The sequence below is a fragment of the Cavia porcellus genome, unplaced genomic scaffold (assembly GCF_034190915.1).
Source record: "Cavia porcellus strain 051 isolate PalLab524CR breed Dunkin Hartley unplaced genomic scaffold, mCavPor4.1 scaffold_6, whole genome shotgun sequence".
Lineage (NCBI taxonomy): Eukaryota > Metazoa > Chordata > Mammalia > Rodentia > Caviidae > Cavia > Cavia porcellus.
In genome coordinates, this window is record NW_026947489.1 from 105,128,068 (window position 1) to 105,155,999 (window position 27,932).

At 49.0% G+C, this 27,932-nt stretch overlaps 3 protein-coding genes and 1 non-coding gene across 10 annotated transcripts; 1 reads left to right on the plus strand and 3 right to left on the minus strand.

Moving 5' to 3' along the window:
- Positions 1-69: 69 nt before the first annotated feature.
- On the minus strand, positions 70-4,978 carry Pnpla2 (patatin like phospholipase domain containing 2). Of its 3 annotated transcripts, none has more exons than XM_013150456.3 (11): positions 4,828-4,978; positions 4,571-4,736; positions 4,165-4,473; positions 2,529-2,761; positions 2,386-2,451; positions 1,837-2,046; positions 1,530-1,590; positions 1,257-1,427; positions 1,028-1,160; positions 796-918; positions 70-718 (listed from the first exon to the last, which is right to left on the minus strand). In XM_013150456.3, exons 3-11 carry the CDS (start codon positions 4,349-4,351, stop codon positions 421-423), a joined length of 1,482 nt encoding a protein of 493 aa, XP_013005910.2. In that variant the 5' UTR covers positions 4,352-4,473; positions 4,571-4,736; positions 4,828-4,978; the 3' UTR covers positions 70-420. The 3 variants fall into 3 exon arrangements, with proteins under 3 accessions (XP_013005910.2, XP_063108029.1, XP_063108030.1); XM_063251959.1 differs by having other exon boundaries at positions 1,028-1,181; XM_063251960.1 differs by lacking the exon at positions 4,165-4,473 and having other exon boundaries at positions 1,028-1,181.
- A 2,294-nt stretch (positions 4,979-7,272) lies between these two features.
- Rplp2 (ribosomal protein lateral stalk subunit P2) lies at positions 7,273-9,391 on the minus strand. Of its 2 annotated transcripts, none has more exons than XM_063251972.1 (4): positions 9,269-9,391; positions 8,429-8,477; positions 7,506-7,604; positions 7,273-7,388 (listed from the first exon to the last, which is right to left on the minus strand). In XM_063251972.1, exons 1-4 carry the CDS (start codon positions 9,389-9,391, stop codon positions 7,315-7,317), a joined length of 345 nt encoding a protein of 114 aa, XP_063108042.1. In that variant the 3' UTR covers positions 7,273-7,314. The 2 variants fall into 2 exon arrangements, with proteins under 2 accessions (XP_063108042.1, XP_003461354.1); XM_003461306.5 differs by having other exon boundaries at positions 7,273-7,391.
- LOC111756291 (small nucleolar RNA SNORA52) lies at positions 8,262-8,397 on the minus strand. The gene has a single exon (XR_002790785.1). It is a non-coding gene; the product is annotated as a small nucleolar RNA SNORA52 (small nucleolar RNA).
- On the plus strand, positions 9,390-19,590 carry LOC111756174 (uncharacterized). Of its 4 annotated transcripts, none has more exons than XM_063251969.1 (5): positions 9,390-9,757; positions 15,557-15,604; positions 17,030-17,134; positions 17,311-17,403; positions 19,089-19,590. In XM_063251969.1, the coding sequence occupies exons 1-5, from the start codon at positions 9,390-9,392 to the stop codon at positions 19,219-19,221; spliced, it is 747 nt and encodes a 248-aa protein (XP_063108039.1). In that variant the 3' UTR covers positions 19,222-19,590. The 4 variants fall into 4 exon arrangements, 3 of the variants coding, with proteins under 3 accessions (XP_063108039.1, XP_063108041.1, XP_063108040.1); XR_002790644.2 differs by lacking the exon at positions 9,390-9,757 and adding an exon at positions 10,706-12,177 and having other exon boundaries at positions 15,435-15,604; XM_063251971.1 differs by lacking the exon at positions 17,030-17,134.
- Positions 19,591-27,932: the final 8,342 nt, after the last annotated feature.

Below are 27,932 nucleotides of genomic sequence, written 5' to 3' on the forward strand. Positions count from 1 at the left end.
GGGACGTAGCCCAAAGGTCCTGGGTTCAGTCCCTAGTACTGCCAAAAAAAAAAGTAAAAGAGACAAAAGTTGAGCTGTGGCATTTTATTACATACACTTTGGCAAAAATAAATAATTCTTCACACATATTATTCAGCAAAACAAGAAACACAGAAGGGCAGTGCAGGTGCAAGGTTCTCAAGAGGAGTCTGTGCAGGGAGGGGCTGGCAGGGGAGGGGTCTAAGGTACGAATGACTGGAGCTCCCTACTCAGGCAGGGGCAGCAAGCAAGGGGTTGGGGTACACACTAGAGCGCCCTCTATGTAGCATGAAAGGTCTCAGTCCTCACTCCACACTGGGTCACCAGGGAGGCTGGGGTGGGATCCAGCCAGCAGTTCCTGCACAGGAGGCTGTGGGGCCCAGCCTGGCAGGCACAGGGCACTCAGCGTGGGGGCAGACCTGGAGGGTGCTGGGCAGGGGTGGGGTCCATGGCCATGGGGTCCACAGGTGTGGGGTGATCTACGGGTGTTCGCATGCGCAGGGCATCTGGTGGGAAGGCCACGTTGGTGCAGAAAAGACCCAGCAGCAGCTGGCGTTGGCACTCCTCCCACTTGGCCAGTGCGTCACCCAACAAAAGGTTGCTGCGCACCCAGCTGGGCAGAGCCTCCCGGTAGCTGGCACAGGACAGCGGCACGGAGGGGAGTGACCGAGTGCGGCGCAGCTCTTCAGGCTCAGACAGCCTGCAGGAGGGAGGGGTAGGGGCTTCAGTGGGGCTTCTGAGGCTCTGGGCCTGGGCAGAGACAGCTGGGCAGCTCACCTGGAGGGTAGGTGACGGCCCAGTTTCCTCTTGGCACGCATCACCAAGTACTGGCAGATGCTGCCTGTCTGTTCCTTCATCCACTGGATGTCCTCAGGCACATCAGGCAGCCACTCCAGCAGGCTAGGGATGGGCGCAGATCAGCACTGGGACCAGGTCCCGGGGGACCATCCACAACGACCCCAGCCCTCCATACTCAGTGCCTCCTCCCCTACCCCCTTCTGCCTCGCACCGGATGGTGAAGGACACAGCACTCTCCAGTGGCAGGGTGTAAGGCACCATCATGGCTGTGGCCAGCCGCACTGGCAGCATATTGGACAATGTGGTCATCAAGTCCCTGGGCTCCACACAGGCCTCCAGCAGGGCTGCAGGCAGGAGATTGGAACCTGTCAGAAAGTGGGGCTGGCCCAGGGTCCCCCAGTGCCCCCAGTTCTGTCCTGTCCCCCCCCCCACACACACACCCTCGTTGAGCCTCGTAGGCAGGTGCTCCAGGATGTGGTCCTCAATGGGAGGAAGCTGCAGCTCCTCAGCACCACTCCTCCCCACACCCCCGCTGGCCTCTTCTGTGTCTTCCTCCTTGGGGCCTTCGATCGGGGGCAGCACCAGGAGGGGGTTGGGCCGGTTCAGGAGGCCTGGGTAGAGGTTCGGTGACAGACAAGTGAGGGGCTCCCAGTGATCACTGCCAGCTGGCCCATGAGGCACACTGATCAGCCGCCCCCTGGCCCAACACGTACCATTCCGCCTCAGGAAGCGCAGGCTGTCTCTGTAGCCCTGCTTGCACATCTCCCTAAGTACCTGCGGCAGAGGAACCCAGCTATGGCTTGCTCTGTCTCTGCTACCAACCTATGACCGTCACGCCACCAAGCTGTCCTGGACCCAGCACAAGATATGAGGTGGGCAAGACCAGTTATGCTGCCTGGAGAGTGTGCAGGCCACAGCTCTGCCCAGTGCTCTAAAGAAGCCACAGGACCCCTGCCCATCCTTGGCTCCTTTCTCCCCTGTGCTCTGCCGGGACAGGGTGACGAGGTACCAGCCCCATACCGTGGGCTCTGGCGGGAAGAGGGCCTTGGAGAGGCGGTAGAGGTTTCGCAAGTTGAACTGGATGCTGGTGTTGGTGACCCGAAGTTCATGGATGTTGGTGGAGCTGTCCTGGGGACAGATGTCACTCTCTCCAGAGAACGGGGACACAGTGATGGTGTTCTTGAGCTCATACAGAGGCACGTTGTCTGAAATGCCTCCGTCCACATAGCGCTTTGTGGAGACACAAGGACACAAAGAGGTGGTCACATGGTGAGGGCATGCTGGCTCCCCCAACTGGTGGCTGTTCCATCTGGACCTTTCACTTACTGGGCACTGGCCACTGGCTGGCTTGGGCACTGAGCAGATGGCCAAACATCTGAGGGGACAACCACAGGAACTGCACATCTCCCCCCTGGGCTATCTGCCTGCCTGTCTGCCCCTTGAGTAACAGGAAGTGCTTGAAGCAATGGCAGTGGGGGCAGGGCAAGGCGCAGGCCCCTCCACCCCACATAGCAGCTGACTCCCCCACTCCCAGAAGGTGCTGGGAGGGGGTGGGGCAGGGATACTCACCACCCCTTGGAGGGAGGGAGGGATAAGCCCACAGTATACAGGGATGAAGGTGCTGCAGACATTGGCCTACAGGGCAGGACAGAGGGACAGATAAGCAGGGCTTAGGGGTCATCCTGTCCCCCAGCGTGGCCCACCAGGCCCACCTGGATGAGCTCGTCCTTGGAGTTGAAGTGGGAGATGATGACATTCTCACCATCCGACACCCGGGTCAGGGAGATGCCCAGCCGCCCACTGGCACGCTCATAGCAGTCATCAGGCAGTGTCTTCTGCAGGCAGCTCCGGATGGTCTTCACCATGTTGAAGGAAGGGTGCAGGGGGCCTAGGAACCGCTTCCGGGCCTCCTTGGACACCTCAATGATGTTGGCACCTGCCTCACCTAGTGCAGTAGGCCCAAGTCAGGGGACAGCAGTGCTGGACTTAGCACCTTCACACCATAGCTCTGTACCCAGGGTTCCATGGTGCAAACATCTGTGGCATATCCACTGACCCTGAAGACTGCCCACCACAGGGCCAGGCTCACAGCTGGGACTTTCGGTATCTGTCTGCAGGTACAGTGAGGCAGGCCACCACCATGAGGATGGCAGACAATAAGGGCTGACCAGCTAGGACTAAGACCTGCCCTCTGCCTGGTATTTTCCAGCTGCCTGTCCCTATGAGTCACTGAGCCGGCCATGGCACACAGCCCAGGAGAGGGGAGAAGGCAGAGGCTCAACTCTGATCAGGCTTTACCCACTTGGCCAAATCTAACAGGGGGCCAGGCACACAAGGACCAGCCAGCACGGGGCCACAGGCCCAAGGGCAGCAGGCTGAAAGGAGTGGATGGACCTAGTGGGAAGACAAAACTGTAGCCCTCTCCAACCAAGGGCAGGCACTCCAGCACTCTCTCAGGGAGTGTTGACCAATTAATACCAGAGTGGCCAGGAGAGGAGGGTCTTGAAGGAAAAGCTGAGGGCCATGTCTTCCAGAGCTCCTCTTGGGCAGAAGGGGCACCTGCCACACCACGGGAGTTCTGGAGGCCCAAGCCTGCAGGGAGGCAGCTTGCTGGGAGGGGTGGTGGCTCTGCCAGAATGGCCCAGTCCCATGGAGTGTCCTAAGGCCAGGGGGCAGACTGTGCTTACCACTCTGAAACCTCCATTGGGGGTTGGGGGAAACGGGATGAAAGTGAACCCCAGGCCCTGAGAACTACTGTGCCTCTGTCTCCCCCACCTTGAGGGCAGAGGTTACAGGACACAGCGGAGAACTCTGGACAGACTCCCACTGGGCAGGGCACCCAGTCACCTTGGCTGACCTCGTGTGCTGGGGGCTGGGCAGCAGTTTCCAGGACTCCGGAGGACGTCCTGTGCTGTAAACACCACACAGGAGGCAGGCACCTATGTGTGTGACAGAGGCCCAGCTCAATGCATTTGGACCCTAGCACTTCCGTCTGTCCATGTGAGGTGGGGAGAAGGGCTGGCCACAGCTGAGAAACCAGTCTGACACTGAGCCGGTAGAGGGCAGTGGGCTGCTGCCCACTTTCAGCCCCAACTCTGGCTGGGCTCTTCTTCTAGGGCCCTGGGAGGAATCAGGCTACAGGACCCAGCACTCATGCAGGCCACCCTCGCTTAGGGACCCTGTCCAAGGCACCTAGCACTCCACGTCCCAGGCTTCAGCAAACGCGGTCCAGGCTGAGGGAAAGACAAAAGTCCATCCTCAGCGCCGGTCCCGCCCCCGGCCAATTTCTCCTTCAACCAGGGCCCTGGCACCTGCCCCTCCCTGCTCAGACCAGGACCAGCCCCTCACCCAGGCAGGCCCCGGTGACGAGCGCCGTGGCCGTGAGGGCGCCGGCTGAGGCGCCATAGATGTGCGTGGCGTTGGCCACCAGGAAGGGCGTGTGCTCGCGGAGACAGGAGGCCACGCCGATGTGGTAGACGCCGAGGAACCCGCAGCCTGCGAACGAGATGTTCCACTTCGACTCCCGGGGGAACATCGCGGCTCCGGGCCCCGTGGGCGGCTGCGCGACGGCCGAAGGGGTTTGGTCCCCGCCGGCGGAGGCGGAGACGCAGCCTGGCCTGGCGGCTAGGCGGTCTTTTAGGGAGGGAGGGGCGGAGCCTAGGGAGGGGGCGGAGTCTGAGCGCCTGAACCAACCAGAGAGCTCACAGCACGGCCGCGCCCACAGGCCCCGCCCTTCGACCCGGCGAACACCTGCCTGGCGCTGCCACCTGCGGGCTGGCGGAGCTCCGGGCCTCCCCAGCCTGCGGGGCTTTGTAGTGTCTTAGTACCAAGCGTGGCTGGCCTTGGTATCTGCCACCGACACCCACCAAACACCAAGGAGCTTCCCCCGGGCAGGGATGCGCGAAAGCCACCTCCGGACCCTGAGAATTTGAACCAAGAAGGCCTGGGTATCAGGGCCCACCGACCCTTCACGGACCGACCCCTGATCGTCCGTGCCCCCTTTGTGCTTACCGGGGCGCGCCTGGAGGCCCGAAACGGTTCCTCCAGCCGGGGTTTGCCGGGTCTGACAGTCGGGCCGTTCTGCCTCTGCTAATTCCCCAGAAGGCGGGCACTCCCTGTGATGTCACCTCCCACCCCCTTCCGCATTTTTCTGGGATTACCGGGCGGACTGGGTAGCTGGAATCAGAATCTGCCTCGATCGCGCCAGGCCCCACCCCAGGGCCTGGATTGGGAGGGAAGTGCAGCCCCTTCCCTGGACCTCAGCTCCGGGCTTGCTGACGCCAGGGCAGCGGGCATGTTGTGGGATCGTCCTGTTCTGTCCTCGACCTCTCTTCCTGCTACCCAGGGGACCGAGTGCAGGAAGAAGCAGAGCCCTCCCCCAGCCCACTGCGGGCACAGAACGGAGAGTGCGAGGAGCCGGCCAGGTTGGCACCCCGGGGTCAAGGGTGTCGCTAGAGAGGGATAACAACTGAGCTCTGAGGGACACATGATCAGCGTTAGCCAGGCAGGGGTGGGGCCTGAGAGAGAAGAGCAGAGCAGGAGGATGGGACCCACTGGATCTAAAAGACCCTTCCATTTTTCCACAAGTAGGGTAGCCCATTGCAGAAGGAAGGGTGGTGTGGGATGAGGGCTCAGCCCCATATGCAGGAGCCAGGCTGCAAGTGTGTGCCACAGGGGAGACACCCTCAGGCTCACTGGGGTGACCACTGAGGGGGAAGCTTCGAATTTCCCACAACTGGCTCCAAGAGCAGGCTTGGAGCAGTGGCATTGCCCCAGAACAGAGACCTCTGTCCTCATTTCCACAGAGGGCTGGGCTGTTTTGGGTACATGTCAGGCCCTTGGGAGGGTGAGGTGCCAGCAGGGCAAGAGGCAGAATAGGACAGGGCCTTCCTGGAAACCCCACCACCCTCGTTAGGCTAAACCTCCAGGGACACCCTGGTAAGTCCTTGGGCAGCAACCCCTCCCTCATGCCCATGGCACCTAGGATAGTACAGCCTTCCCTTTGGGGCCCACCTTGGAACTCAGCTCTCCCCGGAAACCTAGGGCTTCCCAACCTGATGTCCCCAGTTCCTGCAGAACAGCGCAGCTGATGCTAAGGCCCTACCAGTTCCTTGATTTTTCTTTTTCTTTGTACCAGGGATCCAAACTCATGACCTTGAGTTTGCCAGGCAGGCACTTACGCTACTGAGCTAAATCCCTGGTCCCAGGTCCTTAATATTTTCCTGGGCCACCCACCAGCCCCCCAAGCCTTCTGGGTTCCACTCCTTCCCTAAACCCTGGCTCTAAGGACAACCAGAGCATGTTGGAAGTACAGCTCGGAGCTGGGGTGTATCTCTGCCGCAGTACTAGTGCAGCACAGGCAAGACTTTGGGTTTCATCCCTAGCACCATACTGAAAAAGTAAAACAAGACTCCACCCTACCTCAGAACCTTCTGTGACCCCAGCTTGTGCCTGTGTACTCCTTGCATACTACTCCCAGCTCCATCGCAACTTAGGTACAGAATTCACTTCTCGGAAGGCTGGCCCTGCCCACTGCAGTGCCCTCAGATGGCCTGGAATACATCAGTGCCAGAGGCTAGAGAGGAATTTAAGAAACAGGAAGGCTACAACTTGTCTGTCCTTAGCCCCACATCCCACGCCAGAACCCAAGAGTTTATGTAAACCATAACAAAACCCCATGTGGTCATAGGGTTTTTTTCAGAGTAAATGTAAAGTAACTAATTCAATTCATAGTGCAATGCTGAAATTAAGGGTTAAGTGATTGCTGGGACACTACACTGACTGAATTGGTACTGCCCTAATCCTTATAGACAATACTTAAGGGACAGAAAGAAACTTATCTCCTCCTCTCGTTCCTTTTGCCATCTTCCACCACCAATAGTTCCAATAGGGAACTATTGCCCCCTACCATGTGCTACCCTCCCTACCTTGGAACCAATGGGAACTAAAACCTCTACAAACAGAGAAACCTTTTTTCCTTTCCTTTAACTTTGGGTTTTTGGTATTTTAGAAACTAAACAAACCTAGAAAGAGCTAGTAACAGTAAGTACTTGGCCCTCTACTCACAGACAACCTCCACACCTGCAGGATGAGGAAGCAGGATGAAGTATTGCCCATCTGTGGGGACACCTGACCCTCAAGGCATGCTCAGTCAGAGCCTTCACCTGTGAAACCTAGAGCAGCCACCTCCACCGCTGGGCACGAAGCACCTGAGAACTGGATATCACCCAAACAAACCCATCTCAGGTCAAACCCCCCTGCCAGCCACATTTCCCCAAAAAGTTGGCCTCACATTCCCTAGAAGCCACAAATCTTTGCTCTGGGTCTAGGAACCTTTTCTAGGCCCACACAGGTCCTGCTCCTCCTTACTCAACCACAGCTTCATCTGCCCCAGTCTGTACAGAAGCATGAGTGCTGCAAGTGTTGTGTAGCTGACACAAAGTGCTCACAGACTGCTTATGATACATAAAAAGGCTTTATTTGCAGAGGGAAAGGAATTTAATCAAACAGGCCAAATCCCATGTCATCATCAGACTCCTCAGACTCCTCCTTCTTCTCTTCTTTCTTCTCCTCTGCTGTAGAGAGAACAGCAGCATGGTGAACACCGCCCTCAGGCTCAGCCAGACCCCATTGTGTCAGCCGAAGACTATGAGACTTGGCCCCCTGCCCACCCACCAGCCTTCACTAACCTGCGGCTGGGGCAGAACCAGCAGCAGGAGCTGCAGAACCAGGGGCAGCAGAGACAGCCACAGCCCCTCCAGCCGGCACACTGGCAAGCTTGCCAATCCCTGTAAAGCAGTGTAGGGGTGAGTAAAACCCTGTCCTCAGTCAGGGGTTCAGACCCATGGAAGCTAGTTTCAACAGGTACAGCAGCACGCTCAACAAATCCCCTTGACAGTATCCCCTGTTCTTCCAAGATGTGAGACCACCCCCCCACACACACACAGAGGTAGGAAAATGCCCCTAACCTGATCCACTAAGCAGTTTCAATCTAGGATCTTATCTTCCAGAAATGAAGCCATGGCCACCTTACCTCAAAGCTAAGTAGGACAAACACATTTACCTCTGGGCAGTGTCCCCTTGCCCTAGTGATCAGAATGCTGTTCACAGCAGTGAGCTCATGGATCACAGTTCACTGAGCATGACTTTCCCATCACATGCACAAGGACATAAATGCTACAGTAAGAGATCAGTGTTCAAACAAGTGCCACCAGCTCATCTGAAGCCACCAGCAAATTATCTGCCCAGAAAAGGGTCCAGGAGCCTCTGGTCACCGCTGACACCCCCATCCCTACTCCCAACCCACTCACAGAAAGCTCCAAATGAACTATTTACAAATGCCCCAAAGTTCCAAAAAGGACAAGGGGATAGGGACAGCCAGTCCCAGAGACTACAGCTGGCAAGTAGTCAAGAGTTTTAGGGTAGCCCTGACTGACCATTCCTGAAAGTGTCCAGAAGTGCCTCCAACATAAGCCCATGAGGGCCTGTGCTCATTCTTTTGAGTCAAGCTTCCAGAGTGCTGTGGTCCACAAGCGAAACCTGGCAGGCCACAGCCTGACCAGCAGGAATTAGAATGGACCATAAAACTAAAAACGCTTCCACACAAACTCACCCTGGGCGATTACGTCTTCAATGTTTTTCCCATTCAGCTCACCAATGACCTGAAACAGACAACCACAGCCGGCGATCAATCACCAGAGGGGAGTGCTTGACCTGTATGGGCCAACCTAATAAACATCAAGTACACAGGATTCTTTGATTTGAGTTATTAAGAGCTAAAACTAGGGGCTGGGGATTTAGCTCAGTGGCGTAAGCACCTGCCTTGCAAGCAGGCAGTGGTGAGTTCAATGCCTGATACAATGAAAAGGAAAAAGACAAACAAAAAAAAAAAAAAAAAGAGCTAAAACTAGTTGCTAAGATTCCACCTCAGCAGTGAGAATACTCAGTCTTTTACTGCTTATAGTACAGGTATAAACTTGTTAACCACGTTGATCAAAAAACCGACTATTAAAATTATCTAGGGCTAAAATTTGCCCAACACATAAGGCCCGGGTCAGGTGCTCAGCACTATCAAAAAAGTAGATGGGGAATAAAACTGCTTTCATAATTTTTTCTTATTTTGCAGAACCAGGAATTTATTTCAGAACTTTAGTTGAGCTACATGCTAACCCATTACTTTGGGTCAGGCTCTTACTAGGTTGCCGGGACTGGGATCCGATGTGGGATCCTGCTGCCTCAGACCTCCAGGATGCTAGGATTACAGGCACGCACCACCTCGCCCGACTTGCTACACGTCAGAACTGCACTACATGTATCGGACCACACTAGTTACCAGGGTGACGCAGGCCTCCCTCAGTCTCCCGGGAAGTAAATTCAGGGTCACAAGGCGCAGGGGCCACAGGCACCAGACATTCGCGCCCACAGCGGGTTAGGGACTAAGGGCGGCAACTACCTTATTAAGCCGGTCATCTTCTGCCTCGATGCCCACGCTGTCCAGGATCTTCTTGATGTCCTTGGCGCTGGGGGAGGAGTTGCCTCCGAGGACGGCCAGCAAGTAAGAGGCCACGTAGCGCATGCTAAGAGGGGCCGAGAGCGCGGGGCGGCGTGTTCACTGTGGCCTCCGTCCCACACCAGACCACCAGAGCGAGGTCACACGGGGCTCAGTCTCCACGCCCCCGCCCCAGGGGGTCCCTAGGATCTCCCGCTCACCCCTCGAGCCGCGCCCCGGCCCAGCGGGCCTACTCACTCGAAGATGGAAGCAGACAGGCCTCACGCGTGCAACCTCTGCGGCGTCCGGCTGCGAAAGGAAGAGGCCGACGCAGGGGGCGGGGGTAAACTGTTACCCAGAAGCCTCCGAGCGCGTGCGGCGCTGCGCGAGGGCGCCTACAAGTGACGTAATGCAGCGGTCAGCCAATGACGACAGAAGAGGAGCCATGATCTGGTACCCAATTGATAAATTGCCCAGCAAAAGTTCAGAGCCGATGCTGTTTGTAAAGCATGGAGCTAGTGTCTCCCGAAATCTCCGGGGAGACGGGTCTATCGACCTGAAGGGGACGTCAGGTCCCTCCTGCGACTAGTTCGCTGGCATGCCACGGGGCGGGGGGTGGAGGGGTGGGATACACCTCCCAACATACAATGCGACCACGTCGCTCATGGCGCTTCCTTGTCGTACAAACTGCAACTCCCGTGTTGCGCCGTTGCCGGAAGTGGAAGGCCTCAAGCTTTCGCGGGCTGCACGTGGGTTTGGGTGGAGCAAGTCTTGTAGGTGATAGCTCTCTGGCTGCGATAACCCGAGGTTCAACCTCCCGCCAAGACTGGTGGTCCCATGCCTGGCGAGGCTCAGAGAAGTGGGCGAGCCGCAAAAGCTGGTACAGGAGGCAGACTCCCGGGACCGTGTCCTATGCAATCGAGGCGCCCCACCAGGAAAGAGGTAGCTCTGGAAGCATAGCACAGAGGCGGTGGCATCGTCAGCGGCCTAGAAGTGATTTATCCCTGCACCCTGGGGATGGCAAAATCAGAGTGACCGGCCTCCACGCTGGCCTTGTCGGTCCAGAGCTGACCTTAGTATTTAAATGATGTCCTCCATGTAACACATAAATCCCTTGCGTCAAGGACTGCCATACTCTGGGGTCCTGAAAGGCAATGGACTTGCTCATGTTTTTGCAGAATTTAGGCTGCTGTGCAGCTGATACAGAGGAAATAAATATAACTCAACCTGCTGGATATCAGATATGTGGAGTTTAGTTCCCCTAAACCGAAGTATGTATTCTAGGGAGCAACGAATGTTAAAAGTAGGAAATATTTATTGAGAGAGGAGAGCTGTCCCTCCTGAGAGGCAGGAGAGGACCTAAAAAATGGGTTGACACGGACCCCATTTTACAGAGTAAGTTGTTTTGTTTTTATACCTTTGGGATCGCACGACTGCATGCTTGCAAGGCAGGCGTTTATGCGCCGCTGAGCTAAATCCCTGGCCTACAGAGTTAAGATTTATAGAGCAAAATGGTGAAATGAGTATGGTTTGAAACACAACTATAATCAACCAATAAGGATTTATTTATTTACTTTTGTCTTTTTCATTTTTATCGGTACCAGGGATTGAACTCAGGACTGCCTGCTTGCAAGGCAGGCGCTTATGCCGTTGAGCTAAATCCCCAGCCCCAACCAATAAGGATTACAAATTTCGCCGCTTAGGTAGAACAGGTCCAGTGAGAAGTTGATTCAAGTAGCAGGTGTACGTGGAAAGAACAGCGACCTTGAGGCTGGGGGTTTAGCTCAGCGGCATAAGTGCCCGCCTTGCAAGGAGGCAGTCGTGAGTTTGATCCCCAGTACAAATAAAAAGGAAAGATATTTAAAAAAAAAATCACCTTTCTAGGATGGAATGAATCGGGTTCCAGCTACCCACCTGGGCAACTGATGTTAGTGTTACTCTATTATTTATCTCTTGGAGAGGCACATAAGGCTGGTCATTTTGTTTTAGGCTTGTCCTCTAACAGATGCACCTCCAGCCACGGTTGTAATGTGTTTTTATTCTCTGTATTGATGCTCTCAAGGGCCCATCTACCTCAGTCTGACTGCCTATAATATTTCTGCCTAACTTAACGGTCTATAATATTTCCCCTCCTAAGAGGTATGCCTGCCATGAGGGGGCGAGGGCCAATGAACACTTTTTTTTTTTTTTTTTTTGTCTTTTTGACATAAGGTCTCACTATGCAGTTCAGACTGGCCTTGAGCTCACTTTATAGCCCAGGCTGGTCTTGAGCTCACAATGATCAGCCTGTCTCAGGCTCTTAAGGGCAGGGATTACAGGCATGCACCACCACGCCCAGATTCTTGATGAACATTTTGACTGAAGGGAGCTGTAGTTATAATTAACAGTCAGAGATATTCCATAAAAGGTTATCTGAATGTTCTCAATAGAAAGCCAAGGATTTAGCTCAGCAGTTCAACTCCTGCCTGGCAAGCATGGGGTCCTGAGTTTGATTCTCAGTATCTAAAACAAGTAAATAAATGTTCTCAATAGGTGCCAGGCATTTTTGTTTTAGAGAGGTATATAGCTTTAGGTCTGCAAGAGACAAGGGCAAAGAAATAGTTAAGTATGCATGGGACAAATAATAAGATCAGCTGGGTGTGGGCACTCAGGAGGCTGAGACAGAAAGATCTCCACAAATTCAAGGCCAGTTTAGCAACACAGGGAGACCTTGGTGATAATGGATTATTTCCAAAGGATGAAAATTACTTCCAAAAGATGAGAAGTATAAAACAAAGAGCGGCCTTTATTCTGAGAACATGGAGAGAGATGACCAGCACCCCCCACCGCTGGCGTCCGGCGATCTCTCCAACGGACATGTGGTGTGGGAGTATGTAAGTAGCCTCAGTTTGGGGTGGAAACTAAGGAGGGCATTAGAGATGCACAGGTAGCCCATTGGTCCTAGGTTTCGTGCCATAGGTAAATTCCAGGGGCGGGAAGATGGTGTCAAAGGTAAATTCCTAGGGGCGGGGGAGATATGGGTTTCCTGCTTCTGGTTGAGGCTTTCCTGGCTACAGTGTCCTGTCTGGGCCAAAACCCTTTCCTATCCCGTCTTATGATTATTATTATGAAAAGGGGTGAAGATTTCTCTCTTTAACTACTTCCTGCTGGCAGAGGGCACTGTACTGGAGCCTATGGGAGTCGAATAGATGAAGGTTGATGCCCAGGTAGAAGCTGGTGCCAGGTGTTTTAGCCAGGACAACTTCACTGGTGAATGCACATATGTTAGACTGGAAAAACAAAAAGACAAGATGTTATGAGGAGATACGGCACTGTCATATTTAAGGACCCAGGTGAGGTAGAAGGGAAGAGGCCTTTGATTTAGACATGTCATTCTATCAGGACGACGTTGCAGTAAGAACATTTCCACGATAAGGCAGAATTCTGAAAATTAAATGTGGGGTTAGGAGGAATGATGTTATGAGAGGTGAATACTCCCCCATCTGAAAGCATAAAAGTTAAGAGGTAGGTCGGTAAGGCTTGTCTCTGGTATGCGTGACATTGGAGTCTGTAGGCAATACTGTTAAAGAGTCCTGCTGTAAAAATGATCATTAATAGAATGTAAGAAATTAGGAACCAAAGTAGATAACAAAATATAACTTAGCCTGTTAACTGTGGCTGCGAGGCCTTCATGAAACGGAGACGGGTGGGCGACAGAAGATGAGATGACCACTCAGAATGATCAGATTTAGGGCTGGAAGGGCATCTCTTAGCCTGAGTGATGTGAAACCAGGATGGCAGTCTAGCAACTTTGATTTAGGCATGGGTTGCTGTAACCTGGTTTATCAGAATTTACCTGGTTGTGGGAAAGGCTTTTATGTATCCTGAAAAAGTATAAACAACGTGAGAAGACAAAATGTATCTGTCAGTCTTGACCAGGGTTGTCTGACAAATTGGTGAATAAGAAAGGAAGGGGGTAGTCTTATATCACTGAGGAGAGGTCCACCAGTGACAACAGGTGGAAGCTGCTGAGGCCTCAGTGTGTCTAAGTGAGCCTGCATAAACACAAGGGAGTGAAAGCATTTTAAGATTTAGGACTGGGACCTGCAGGCAGTCGTTGAGTTCGATCCCCAGTACCGATAGAAAGGAAAAAGACAAACAAACAAAAAAACCATCTTGCTGAATATGTAGCCTGCACCCCTTGAGTATATTAAGACTTCCTTGGTGGGTATCACCACTTCAATATGGTTAAAATTCGCTATGTACCATAAGGAGATAGATGAACTTTTATCATTGTTTCTATTTCGCTATGTGACACAAGTGAAATCCCAGCCTGCAGAGCATACTTTGAGTTAGTATAAATAGTGGCTTTTTGTCCTTCATTGAATTGTAAAGCCCTGGTCAGAGCTATGAGTTCTGCTAGCTGGGCACCAATCCCAGGGGCAAGTGAGGCACTTTCGAGGGTCCAATGTGGAGGACTCCCCTACTGCATCCCCTATGTTTCTTGTCCCATCTCCCAGGAAGGAGCTACCAACCCAGGAAAGGTTCAAATCAGCCAGAAGCAGGGCGTCTACCACATCGGCTCTGAGTATGTGTGGAGAAACACCTGTTTGCAATCACGTCTTTTAGCTGCCTTAATCTTCTTTCTTTGATAGAAAGGTGGCAGAATTTAAGGAGGAACTTGATTTTATTTGAATGAATGGCTGGTCTTTCTAGAAATGGAGTCTAGTGTTAATGAAGTTGGTTGTGATACCATAGTTCCCTTTGGAACAAAGTCCTGCCTCATAGACAAAGTGAGATCTTTGCTTAAAGTCAGCTTGCGTGCCTTTGGTACCGGGAGATCCTGCAGCCACGGCTCTAAGGCACGCAGGCCATCCCTTTGCTACGATACCCTACAGGCTGTTGTGACTCAGATACGCTATGGGCTGTCAAGCAGTCCCTCAATCCTCTTGAAGCACTCTTGAAGTCATGCTCTAGATTTCATCAACATGTAAATTGAAACTGTCCTGTCAGTAGGCTCAGCACTGGGGGATTTAGAATCATTTTTTTAAGCTTCTGAAATGCAATTTGGGTTCCCAGGTTAGAATATGGGTGTCCTCCTTTTGGTCTTCCTTTATAAGCTGATATAGGGGAATGAAACTCCCAACCTACTGTATGTCCAGAACAAGTTCGTGTTCTCTAAAATCGAAGAATCAATCCTAGGAACAGAGGTTAAGAGCGGAAATATTTATTGAGAGAAAGAAAGCTTCTGTCTGAGAGAGAGACAGAAGAGGTCCCGAATGGGTTGCCAAAGATTCTGTATTTTCTTGAGATTTTTATAGAGTAAAATTGTGAAGTGAGGCAGGTCTAAAACTGGGGAAAACTGGGAACTCCCAAGACAGATGGGCATGAAGTGGGACAGAGCTATGTTTAGCCAATAATAATAGCTCAGGTAAAATTGATTAAATGGGGAACAAATGAGGAAGCAAGTCACATAGAAAGCAGGCATTCTTAGGGAGCAGGGACTCCTCTCTAGGGATTGGAATGATGACTCCTGACTTCTCTAGGTGATCCAGACTTAATCCCTAAGAATTATTCTTAAGGGTGTGGCTGCCTTTGTTTTGCCTTCTGTTCTGAGATCTGGTCCACAGCAAGAGGTGTGTGTCTCCTCCAAGGTCATCAGACATCTGGTCCTCTGTACCAACTTCTTCAAGGGCCTAGCCCTGCCTGAGTGCCTATAATTTTTCTAAATAGCTCAGTTGCCTGTAACAATAGGAGGGTCACAGGATCTCACCATATGCACTAAAGGCCTGATCCCTATGAATCCCCTTGGGTGTTTTAAAGTCTTGGACTTATTCCTCAAGCCTTTGGATTCCCTGAGATATGATAAGGTCTAAGTATTTTACCTCAAGGCTTCAAAATTGTGCCTTAGACTTAGAGACTTTATAACCTCTATCTGTTCCAAAATTCAGCAGTGAAAGGGTTTTGGCCCAGACAGGACACTGTAGCCAGGAAAGCCTCAACTGGAAGCAGGAAGCCCCTATTTCCCCCGCCCCTAGGAATTTACCTGGACACCATCTTTCCACCCCTGGAATTTACCTATGGCACGAAACCTAGGATTTATATTTCTCATCTTTTGGAAATATTTTTCATCTTTTGGAAATAATTCTAGCATTTGGTGCTGTGACTCGGATTGGCAGGCGATTGACTCCTGGGACACACCCAGTTGAGTCGCCTAGCCGATAACCAGATAACATCCTGGATTAATTCTGAGCTTTTTCCTGTCCTGAGAAGTCCTTGTTGCCAGCAGCCTGCACTCAGCATCGGCCAGGTTGATTTCAGGTGAGCACTGCCTGGGGAACTCTTGGCACTGGGCAGCCCCAGTCAGCTGTTCTCCCCGTTCGCGTGGGTCTGTGCATTTTCATGTCCTTAGGACAGCCCAGGGCAGGGTTCTTTCTGGGCAAACCTGTGTCCACACTCTATAAAATCTCTCACGTTCTTTAGGTTCGGATAGCCCAAAGCAGAGATTTTTGGATGGCCCACACTGAAAGAACCGCCTTACTTCCTTAAAGCCTTGTGCTTTCATGGGCAAAACTGTTACTGACCCCATGTGGGCTCCACTTGTAAATCTCTCAGTGATGACTGGAATATACGAGTTTTTGGAACCATAGTTGCTGCGTGGTGCCACAAACGAGTGATGGCTTGTTCTGGACCACTGGCTTATTTCTTGTCTGAATCGGTCACGGGGAACATATTTTCTAACTCCCAAAAGACGCCTTTACAATGCCTAATTTCCAATTTACGTACTCTAAAAATTAAAAGTGCCATAAAAACTAAACAATTAACTTTTTACTGCCAGAAGGTCTGGCCAACCTACCCACTTATCGGCAAGTGTTGGCCCAAACAAGGAACAGTTGACCCCTGCGTTCTTAGGAACTTGTATGATTTCTGTCAAGCCGGCAACAAGTTATTAGAACTCCCTTATATTCAGGCCTTTCTTATTCTGAGAACACGGCCATCTCTCATTAAGTCTTGTGCTCCCGCTCAGATACTTTTAGCTAACTCTACTGTGCCACAAACTTTTCCATCCTGCCCTCTGGTGTTTTCCCGGCCGCCGCCTGCCTACCCCCAAACTGGTTCCCTGCCATTACCTCCCACCGGACCGCTCTCCCCTCCCCCTATGCCTGATTCTCTCAGCAGTCCTGGTCCCATTGTGTCCCAGTTACCTCCCGCTGTCCGATCGTCTTCCCTTCTGTCTCCCAGGACCCATAACTCTCCCAGTAGCTCTAATCCCTCTGTGTCGCAGTTATCTCCTGCTGTGCGATCCTCTTCCCCTCTGTCTCCAGGGACCCATAACTCTCCCAGCGGCTCTGATCCCTTTGTTAGCATTTCCTCACAGTCTCTGACTTCTTCTCCGAGAATTCTCTATCCCCTACAGCACTCTCATTGCCCGCCCACCATACTAGGTCTTGGTCACTATGTCCTTCCAGCAGGCCGTGTGATTGTTCCAGCTTGCCCAGGGAACAGTCACCATGTTGCAACCCTCTGCCACATGGCATGGTGCCACCATGTTCAGGAGGGTCACATGGTGATAGGGCGCTGCCATGTTCCCAGGACCCTCACTGTCAACGGGCGCCCCCTTGTGGCTCCTCTTGTGAACTGCAACAGCCACCCTGTTGCAGTGCACATGACGCTTCACTGTGCTGTGGACAGCAGTCCTCTCACTGCAAGGCACACAGTGAGATGCCATCTGACTGTGTTTCCCAGGGTGATTGGCAGCGACTCTGGAGCCGCTCTACAGATGATTGGTCACACACGCCCACCGGACCGATGGCTGCCCAATGGCCCTCTGCTCTGGAATCTTCTCCTCAGGTTCTGCTACCACTTTGGGAACAAGCTGGCCCCAAGGGACTTGTTAACATCCATGTGCCTTTTTCCCTTTCTGATCTATCTCAGATTACCCATAAATTAGGTAGCCTCTCTGTTGACCCACAGAATTATATCAGGCAATTTAAATTTATTACTAATTGTTATGATTTACATTTTAGGATGTTTATGGGATTCCAAATACCACTGTCAGCTCACAAGAGCGAAATCAGCTGTGGCAGGCAGCTCGAAAAGAAACTGATCACAGACATAAGGTAAACACCACTGATAATGACCCTGGGCCTATAGCTGTGCCAGAGCAGGACAAGCATACTAACTATAACAAACTTTTAAACAGGTCCAGGAGGCTAATAAAAACCCAGCTGTGTTCCTAAATTGGCTTTCTAATCCTCATGCCCCATGAGCAGTTCCAGCTTCTTGCGCTGTATCGGGCCGCCTCCCAGCCCCTCCCCCATGCGCCCTCCCAGCCCCTCCCTCCCCCGTGCGCCATTGTCATCGCTGCCACCTTACGAGTTTCTGGGGGCAGTCCCAGACCGCCCCTGCATGCTACATCCTGGCGCTCGCCCCACCCCCATGCTGAGCGTGCTCTGCTGGGGTGCCTCAAAACAGCAGCTCAGCAGCTCCACTCAGGCGTGCTTTTTTTTTACAATTCGGCTCCGCTCAAAAGATACTTTTTTATTACAATTCTCAAACCATTTAATCAAGATTGTTGGCCACCTGATAATTTTACCAGCCTTCTTTATTCATAAGATTGCTAAACCTTTTCTGCAAAATGTTTCCAGTAAAGCCTTTTTGGGCAGACTAAAGCTTTTTTTGTTAATTCTGTCACCCTATAAAAAGCGATATGACATCCAGATAAAGCCTGCTCTCTGACCTCAAATGCCAATATTAAACTCCTGTATACTTATTTAATTCTACAGATACCTTTTACTGTAGTCCAAATCCCAAATAAAAAGGCAAAACTTGACCTTCAAACCTTAGAGAGATCTTAATATGGTTTTTCATATTTTTAACACTTGTGACACTTGGAGTTCTGAGGCAGGTGAACCTACACAAGGTGGAGCTGCCTGCCCCCTCCCCATGGACCACACTCAAATGCAGCAGAAGATATTGGACAACAAAATGCCCCAGCCTGGCATTCTTTGAGACCTTACTCCAGGGCTGCTGGACTGTCCTAGCCACCAGAGAGTGGGTAAGCCATCCTAACTTCTAGCCCTCACAGGAAATGTCAACACTGCCCAATTCATCGCTGACAAAATGCTGCTGAAGACTGAGGGGGTTCAGGGCAACAACAGCCCCCTTTAAGGTGTCCGTCTCAGATTCCAAGTTGCACTAAAGTCTCAGGTAAGACATTCTCTATATTTGTGGACACAGAGGCCATATATACAGAGTTCTTCCTGAGTATTCAGGCTGCTATATTAAGTCCTCAATCTGTATGACGGGGTATTGATGGTCAACCTATGCCATTTATAAACAGGACCTATTTCGTGCAGGTCCCAGTCCTAAATCTTAAAATGCTTTCACTCCCTTGTGTTTATGCAGGCTCATTTAGACACACTGAGGCCTCAGCAGCTTCCACATGTTGTCACTGGTGGACCTCTCCGCAGTGATATAAGACTACCCCCTTCCTTTCTTATTCACCAATTTCTCAGGCAACCCTGGTCAAGACTGACAGATACATTTTGTCTTCTCACTTTGTTTATACTTTTCCATACCAGAGACAAGCCTTACCTACCCACCTTTTAACTTTTATGCTTTCAGATGGGGGAGTAATCACCTCTCATAACTTCACTCCTCCTAACCCCACATTTAATTTTCAGAATTCTGCCTTGCCATGGAACATGTCTAAATCAAAAGCACCTTTCCCTCTACCTCACCTGGTCCTTAAATATGACAGTGCCATGTCTCCTCATAACATCTTGTCTCTTTGTTTTTCCAGTGTAACATATGTGCATTCACCAGTGAAGTTGTCCTGGCCAAAACACCTGGCACCAGCGTCCACCTGGGCATCAACCTTCATCCCTTCGACTCCCCTAGGCTCCAGTTCAGCGCCCTCTGCCAGCAGGAATTAGATAAAGAGAGAAATCTTTGCCCCTTGTCATAATAGTAATCATAAAACAGGATATGAAAGGGTTTTGGCCCAGACAGGACACTGTAGCCAGGAAAGCCTCAACTGGAAGCAGGAAGCCCCTATCTCCCCCGCCCCTAGTAATTTACCTTTGACACCATCTTCCCGCCCCTGGAATTTACCTATGGCACGAAACGTAGGACCAATGGGCTACCTGTACATCCCTAATGCCCGCCTTAGGTTCCACCCCAAACCGAGACTATTTACATACCCCCATGCCACATGTCCGCCGGAGAGATCGCTGGTCGCCAGTGGTGGGGGGTGCCAGTCATCTCTGTCTGTGTTCTCAGAATAAAGGCCGCTTTTTAATTTATATTTCTCATCTTTTTGAAATATTTTTCATCTTTTGGAAATAATTCTAGCAAGCAGAGCATGGGCACCCTGGCTAGAGAGCTCTTCTGAGTGGGCACATAACTGTATTATCCAAGTATTGCAGTACTGGGACGTGGGAAAATTTAAAACATGCCAAGTTGTGGGAAAGCACTTGTCTAAAAGATGAAGCCTGTGTCTGAATCCTTGAGGATGCCTCCATGGCAGTTAAGAGTCCTGGTCCTGAGAATTTTTAAAGACAAAAATAAACTGGGAATTTGTATGTAAATGTGGTTTGGTTTTTTTTTTATCCTTTTCCTTTTTATCATTACCAGGGATCGAACTCATGACTGCCTGCTTACAAGGCAGGTGCTTATGCCACTGAGCTAAATCCCCAGCCCCGGTTTTGTTTTTTTTTTTAAATTTTTAATTTTTTTGTTTGTTTTTTTTAAGGTGTTGGTTTTGATGAGGAGACAAGTCTCAAAAACGAGGTACAACAGATAAAAAGAAAACGAGACAGATGAAGTTTGGGATGGGGGCCACAGTCTCTAGGACTGAAGCCTCAATTACAGTTTTCTCTTTTTTTTATTAGAGTCTTTTCTTTTCTTTTTTTCTTCTTTTTTTTTTATTAGTGCCTGGGATCGAACTCACTACTGCCTGCTTTCAAGGCAGGCGCTTATGCCGCTGAGCTAAATCCCCAGCCCCTAGAGTCTTTTCTTTACAAAAAGCCCAAGTGGGGAAATGGGAGGGGTAAAATACAGATAAATAAAAACTTAATTGTTTGACTTTCTCAGGGGCCACCTCTGCTATTCCTGGCCTTCCTGCTTACCATTTTTTGGACATATCTTAGCAAAGATGTGCTGTCCCAGCATCGCTCCACTGAGATTGAGATCCTGCATCCATTCCCTTAAACACAACCAGTCATATGGGCTGGTAGAGCACTTGGCCTGGGGATTTAGCTCAGCAGCACGAGAGCCTGCCTGGCAAGCGTGAGGTCGTGAGTTCAATCCCCGGTACCAAAAAAAAAGTAATCTATGACCCACATAAAGGAATATAAAAGAAGCATCTTTTAAATCTAAATTGAGAAACCAGGCATAGTGGTGTGTACCTATAATTCCAGCACTTGGGAGGCTGAAGTAAGAGGATCACTGTGAGCTCGAAGCCAGCCTGAGCTATGTAAGTGAGTTCAAGGCCAGCCTAAACTACATAGTAAGAACAGTGGCATCTTCTGGAATCTGTGAAAGGAGAGTATTTGGATTAGATACCAGTGGATGAATTGGCAGTATCACCTCATTTCCCAGTCTAAGGTCCTGTACTAACCTCTATTCTGCTGGGTTTTTCAACCTCCAAGATTGGATGGTGCAGGGGCTGTTACAGAGTGTGAGGATCCATTGTGCCCTTAGGTTGTCAGTTGTACACAGTATCCTTTTTTAACTTCAGGTTCTAGAGGATACTGTCTCTAGTGAGGAAAAATGGTACGGTCCTTGAGATGTATTTGCAATGGAGCAGACCTTTTTGCTCTTTTTCTACCTTTAGTGCCCATACTTTAGGGTTTATTTCTGTCTCCACAAGGGGGAGGCAGTGTACCTGACCTGGGTGCAGATAAACTGCAGTATTTAATCAAGATGAGACATCTCTCCCCAGGAAGGTAACCGAACTTCCTACCACAATTAAAAAGGAATGAAGAAGAGGAAGCCTCCCAGTTATAGCCTAAGAGGTGTGAGAAATAATGAGCTACCTCCTCTCCAGTAACTCCTTTCCCTGAAGTATGACAGCTGGAAAGAAGGCTAGGGTTGAAAAGAGGAAGGAAAGGCCAGGTGTGGTAGTGCACTCTCATAATCCCAACATTTGGGGGCTGAGGCAGGAGGCTCCTGAGCTTTGAACTCATTTTGTAGCCCAGGCTGGCCTTGAACTTTTGTAGCCTGGGCTACAAACATGAGTCCAAGGAGCCTGAACTGCATAGTGAGACTATGTCTCAAAAAAGAAAAGAGGGGCTGGAGATTTAGCTCAGCAGCATAAGCGCCTGCCTTGCAAGCAGGCAGTCGTGAGTTCGATCCCTGGTACCGATAAAAACGAAAAAGACAAAAAAAGAAAGAAAAGAAAAGAAAAGAAGCACTGAGAGACACAGGCCAGTGTGCAGCAATAGGTTTCTTTCCCTCTATAGTCATCCCAGGCTCCACCATGAAGGAGTCTGGCCAGAGGAGGCAGGCAGAGGGTGCCCCCCACCCTGGGCCTTCAGTCTTGCTAGACCCCCTGGGAAGATGAGTCTGTTCCCCATAACCTCCATCCCAGGAGTGTCCGACTTCTGGTGGCCACCTTTGCAATCAGGAGTGTGACTCAGCGGGCTCTTGTGATAGCTTTTATCACAGTTCCTCTTGAGGTGGCCTTCCACAGCATTAGCAATGGGGTTTAGTCCTCCAGCTCTTTTTGGAGCCCAAGGAATCAGACTTAAGAGTCAGACTCTTAAGGCTGCAACCAAGGCCATCACTTTCTCTTGGTCTCTCTGTTTTCCCCCCTGGGCCTGGTCTTGATTATAATATTCCAAGGAGGCAGTTCTCACTGAAGTGTCAAGTGAGCATTTGGAGCAAAAGTTACTTCTGTAGCTTTTCCCTAATATCTGAAGCTGGCTGAGTACTAAACTTTAAGAATAATCTGTCCTTCTATTGAACCAGGAACCATGGATGTGTGTTTTGTCAATGCCTCTTGTAAACAACCTAAGAAGGCAGAGAGGTTTTTATCTTTCTCCTGATGAATAGTTGACAATATAAAATAATTAGAAAGGGCTGGGGATTTAGCTCAGCAGCATAAGCACCTGCCTGGCAAGTATGAGGTCATGAGTTCAATCCCTGGTACCAAAATAAATAAAATAAAATAATTGGAAGGTAGGGGAATGGGGAAGAAAACCAAGTTATATCATGTACAGGTACAAATTCTCTATGATGAATGTAATTGTTATGTATATCTAAAATGTACCAATAAAATCTAATTTAGGCTGGGGATTTAGCTCAGCGGCATAAGCACCTGCCTTGCAAGCAGGCGGTCATGAGTTCGATCCCTGGTACCGATAAAAATGAAAAAGACAAAAAAAATCTAATTTAAAAATAAATAATTGGAAGACTTATTTCTCATTCTTAAACCTTTAAGAATACATGTCTGAAGGTGTCTCCTATTTCATTCTCCCATCTGGTTGGTCAGCCAGTAGGGGTCTTGTGTAGGGATCACAGTTATCCTGGCTGCCTGTCTTCTGGCTTTTCTAACATTAACACTATGATACTTATCTCCATATATAACAGTAGCTTATAATGCTGTTTGTCTCTCATTAGAAGACAATGTTAGATTTAAGAATAATGGTATATCATTCCAGTCTAGTTCATAGGTCTGAGCAGATCACCTAAAGACCTCGGTGGATTTATCAGTCACCTGAAAGCACTCAGATTTTGTTTGATCTATTTGAGGTCACATGGATGGGTAGGGCTGAATTCCCCACTTATCTCTTGTAAGGAATACCATCTTTGGAATTTGAACAATATCAGATAGGGGTGGAGGTAGTCTAGAGGCTTTACTGATGGTTTAGAAACTTTAGGATCTGAAGAGCAAGGAGGGGAGCCTCCAGCTCACCAGCGTAGATGCATGCAGTTGTGGTTTGAAGGCCTGGGGTATCTGGTTTTCCTGTGGCTCACATTTACATTTAGAACACAAGTAAGGATTAGCTCTTAATGGAAAGAAAGTCTGAACATATGGTAATTCTGACTATTTTTCTTCTCTCTTACCAATATGACTCTAGTTGTTTTGATTCTGTTATTGTCCTTTGAGATAGAGTCTTGCTATGCAGTTTAGGCTAGCTTTGAACTCATTTTGTAGCCCAGGCTGGCCTTGAACTTGCAACAATCCTCCTGTCTCAGGCTCCTGAGTGCTGGGATTACAGAGTTCTGCCACCATGCTCCATTGACAATTCTGGTTGTTAAATAGTTCATAATAGGCCTGGTATTTAGCTCAGTGGCATAAGTGCCTTCCTGGCAAGCACAAGGTGGTGAGTTCGACTACCAGTACCAAAAAAAAAAGTTTCCTTTGCATTCTATTTTGTGTCTAAGGAGGAGCCAGAGCATGCATGGGTGCAGAAAAATATTCAGCAGCTCTTTCTCAATACTTGAAGGTCAAAAATATCCAGTGTAAGAATACATTCCTAGGGGCTGGGGGTTTAGCTCAGCAGCATAAGCGCCTGCCTTGAAAGCAGGCAGTTGTGAGTTCGATCCCCAGTATCAATAAAAAGGAAAAAGACCAAAAAAAAGAATACATTCCTTAGCTCAGTGGCATAAGCACCTGCCTTGCAATCAGGCAGTCGTGAGTTCGATTCCTGGTACCGATAAAAAAAGACAAAAAAAAAAAAAAAAAAGAATACATTTCCAAAGAGTAAGAATTTGACATTGAGTTTCCCAAAGAGAGGAAAACAGTCATCCCTTTAACCCCACCTTGGTTTGTGTATCCTCAAGGCATTTCCTGAGGTGACCTGCTGCAGAGCAGGGGGCTTCTATCTGGAGAGTGAGAGAAAACAGCTCAGACTAGACTAGCTACTCACACTAATGTGCATCCCTCCCTTCTCTGGAAACTCATTCCTCTAATTCTAACATGTCTTCCCAAAAGCATAAGCTATGATTAGTTCTAGCTGTAACAATCATGTTTAAAGAAGGAAGAACTGCTAGCAAAATTAAAGCACTAATTCAGAGAGAGAGAGAGAGAGAGAGAGAGAGAGAGAGAGAGAGACCTACACAAATGCTTTCTATTTTTTTTTTTTTTTTTGGTACCTGGGATCAAACTCATGACCTTATGCTTGCCACCTTATGCTTAAGCATGACCTTATGCTTACACCACTGAACTAAATCCCTGGCATGCTTTCAGTTTTTAAAGAGAGTGAATGAAAAAATCAGAGGGCCCATTACAAATGGTTGGAACACGTGCCTACCTGTGAAAGAATCACTTCTAAAGATAGATAGAAACAAGTAATGGCTCAGAAAATCCTGCTTATGGCAAAGTCCCCAAGACATTTGTGGTATCTACCTAACCACCTAGACAATCTTCCTTAGCAACAAGACAGGGCTGTTTCACTCAAAATTCACTCTAAGATTTTTTTTTCTTTTTTTGGTACCAGGGATCAAACTCACAACCTTGCACTTGCCAGGCAGGTGCATATATGGCTGAGCTAAATCCCTGTCTGAAGAATTTTCTAGACACATAAATAATGAGAATCAGAGATGTGGGGGTGGGAAGGGGAAGGGGAGGAGAGAAGAGAAGAAGGAGGTTGGGGATTATCCCAGTTCTGAGTGTATTCCTTGTCTAAAGTGACTCCTTTCTTCTTTGGCATTAATAAATGTTTATTTTCTGTGGGCTCAATTTAAAGGTTCTTAGTTGTTGGATAGGAGGAAAACATTGAGACACTTTAGGGTTTTTTTCCTTATCTTTAGTAGAAACATGCCTCATAAAGAGGAAAATATAAAATGACAGGAAAAGACTAGAAGCAAGATCAGAAAAAGAAAGTCTTTTCTTCTCATGTTCATAGTGAACTATTGAGGCAACTTGTCCATGAGTCATCTCCTCACCCTGGAAAGACGAGAAGGGAATTGCAAGAGCTACGGTTGTCTCATTGCCAGCAGGAGATCAGACCTGATAGGAAACTGAGGCAGAACAGGCTCAATATTCCTCTTTAGAGTGTAGAGAGGTAAATGAGGCAAGGCTATCCCAGTGAAACTTCTCCAAGTCTCCAGGTCTTAAGAATGGCTGCCAGCCTATTGCCTTTTACTGGCAAATGGCATCTCATGATTAATTAATAGGCATTTATTGCTCCTAAATATAAACTACAGTTCATAAAAAGACCCATTTTTCAGCATTTCAAAAATTTACATTTTGGTTAGTATCACGGCCCTCTAGGGGGTGCTCTAGCCTTACTTTATCCTAGTTCTGTTTGTTTGTTTATGTTTTTTTTGTTTTTTGTTTTTGTCTTGAGACAGGATCTCCCTATGTAGTTTAGGCTGGCCTTGGACTCATTTTTGTAGCACAGGCTGGTCTGGAACTTGCAATGATCCTGCTGCCTCAGCCTCCCAAGTACTGGGATTACAGGAGTGTGCCACCATGCCAGGCTCTGTTAACAGGTCAAACAGGTCTAATGTTACATTTCTTAGTGGTATTGTCTGACAAGTCAAGCAGGTCGGGGCTGGGGGTATAGCTCAGCGGCATAAGCGCCTGCCTTGAAAGCAGGCAGTCGTGAGTTCAATCCCCGGTTCCGGTAAAAAGGAAAAAAAAAGACAAAAAATAAAAGATCCAAAAAAAAAAAAAAAAAAAAAAAAGTCAAGCAGGTCAAGCTAAGAGCATCAACAAATTCAGTAATTAGTGTAAATGCAGCACATACAAAACAGAAATACAAGATCTTGCCTTCAAAAGTAAAATGTCGGGGCTGGGGATTTAGCTCAGCGGCATAAGCGCCTGCCTTGCAAGCAGGCAGTCGTGAGTTCGATCCCTGGTACCGATAAAAAACGAAAAAGACCAAAAAAAATTAAAAAAAAAAAAAAAAAAAAGTAAAATGTCAAAGAAACATCATAATCTTTGCTTGTTCTCGATTTAAATTTATCATCATTTTAACAAAAACAATGTGTAAGGGGCTGGGGATTTAGCTCAGCGGCATAAGCGCCTGCCTTGCAAGCAGGCAGTTGTGAGTTTGATCCCTGGTACCGAAAAAGACCAAAAAAAAAAAAAAAAAAAAACCCAAAACAAAACAAAAACAATGTGTAAAAAAGCATAAAAATTGCCGGGTGTGGTGGCTCACTCCTGTACTCCTGTAATCCTAGCACTTGGGAGGCTGAGGCAGGAGGATTGTTGTAAGTTTGAGACCAGCCTGGGTTACAAAGTGAGCTCAAGGCTGGCCTGAACTGCATATCGAGACCCTGTCTCAAAAAAAAAAAAAAAAAAAACATATAAATTGAGACTGAGGTAGGGGGCTTGTTGCAAGTTTGAGACCAGCCTACGATACAACGTGAGCTTAAGGCCAGCCTGAACTGCATAGGGAGACCCTGTCTCAAAAAGACAAAAAAAAAAAAAAAGCATAAAATCCAAAGCATAAACCAGGATGACAATTTCTGATTACCTAAGGAGTCACAATCCAGAATTCATAAAACAAAAGCAAACTTTTTCCTCCTTTTGGTTATTTCAGTGGGACCTCCAAATGATACAGGGGAAATAAAATGTAACTCTCAATCTGCTAGCAGTCAGATACACTGTTTATGTTTCCCAAGACCAAAGAATGCATTCTTTTTTTTTTTTTTTTTTGTCTTTTTATGGGTACCAGGGATCGAACTCACGACTGCCTGCTTACAAGGCAGGCGCTTATGCGGCTGAGCTAAATCCCCAGCCCCCAAAGAATGCATTCTAAGAAACAACAAACAAATTGAGAAGGGAGAAATATAGTTCCTGAGAGACAGGAGAGGATCCACAAAGTGAGTTGCCATGGACCCCCATTACAGAGTAAGTTGTAGAGAGCAAATCATGAGGTAAGTACAACATGGACAAAACTATGATCAATCATCAGATTGTAAATTTAGCCACTTAGGTAATATTGATCCCATGGGGAATTGGGTCTCACAGCACCTGGAAAGAACAAGGACCTTTCTTGGGAGGAACAAATCAGAGGGTGCTATGCACCAATCAGGGCAACTGATGTTAAGGTTAACTTACTGTTTATCTCCTGGAGAGACATGTAAGATTGGTCATTTTGTCATAGGCTTGCCCTCTAACAGATGCATCTCCAGCCACAGTCATAATGTGTTTTCATTCTCTTTGTTGACTCTTTTGAGGGCCCAGCGTTGTCTGACTGCCTATAATATTTCCACCTAACTAAGCGGTCTATAATACAAGAACATCGAGGCAGTCAAATAAGAGGGTTGCAAGAGCTCTGGGCAGCCTGCAGGTGCACATGCAGGCATGTGAAGGGTGGACAGGGTTTTCTTGCTCAAGGTCACACAGCTGGTGTGGAGTAGGGAGGTCATCCTGGTTTAAGCTGATGTTAAGAGCGTGGTGTGACCTCTGTACGCCAGTACTGGGGATGGAGCCTGATGCCTGGCACAGATTAAGCAGCCCTAGATCTGCCACTGAGTTGCATCCCCAACCTGTACCCTAACTCCCACAAGCGAACTGATCTCAGGGCCCTCCAACTGATCTACATCCTCAGCCCTTTTTAAAAATTTAATTTGCTTTTTTATTTTGAAACAGTCTTTTTTTCTTTTTGAGACAGAATCTCACTTTGCAATTTAGGATGGCCTTGGGCTCACTTTGTAGCCCAGGCTGATCTTGAATTTGCAACAA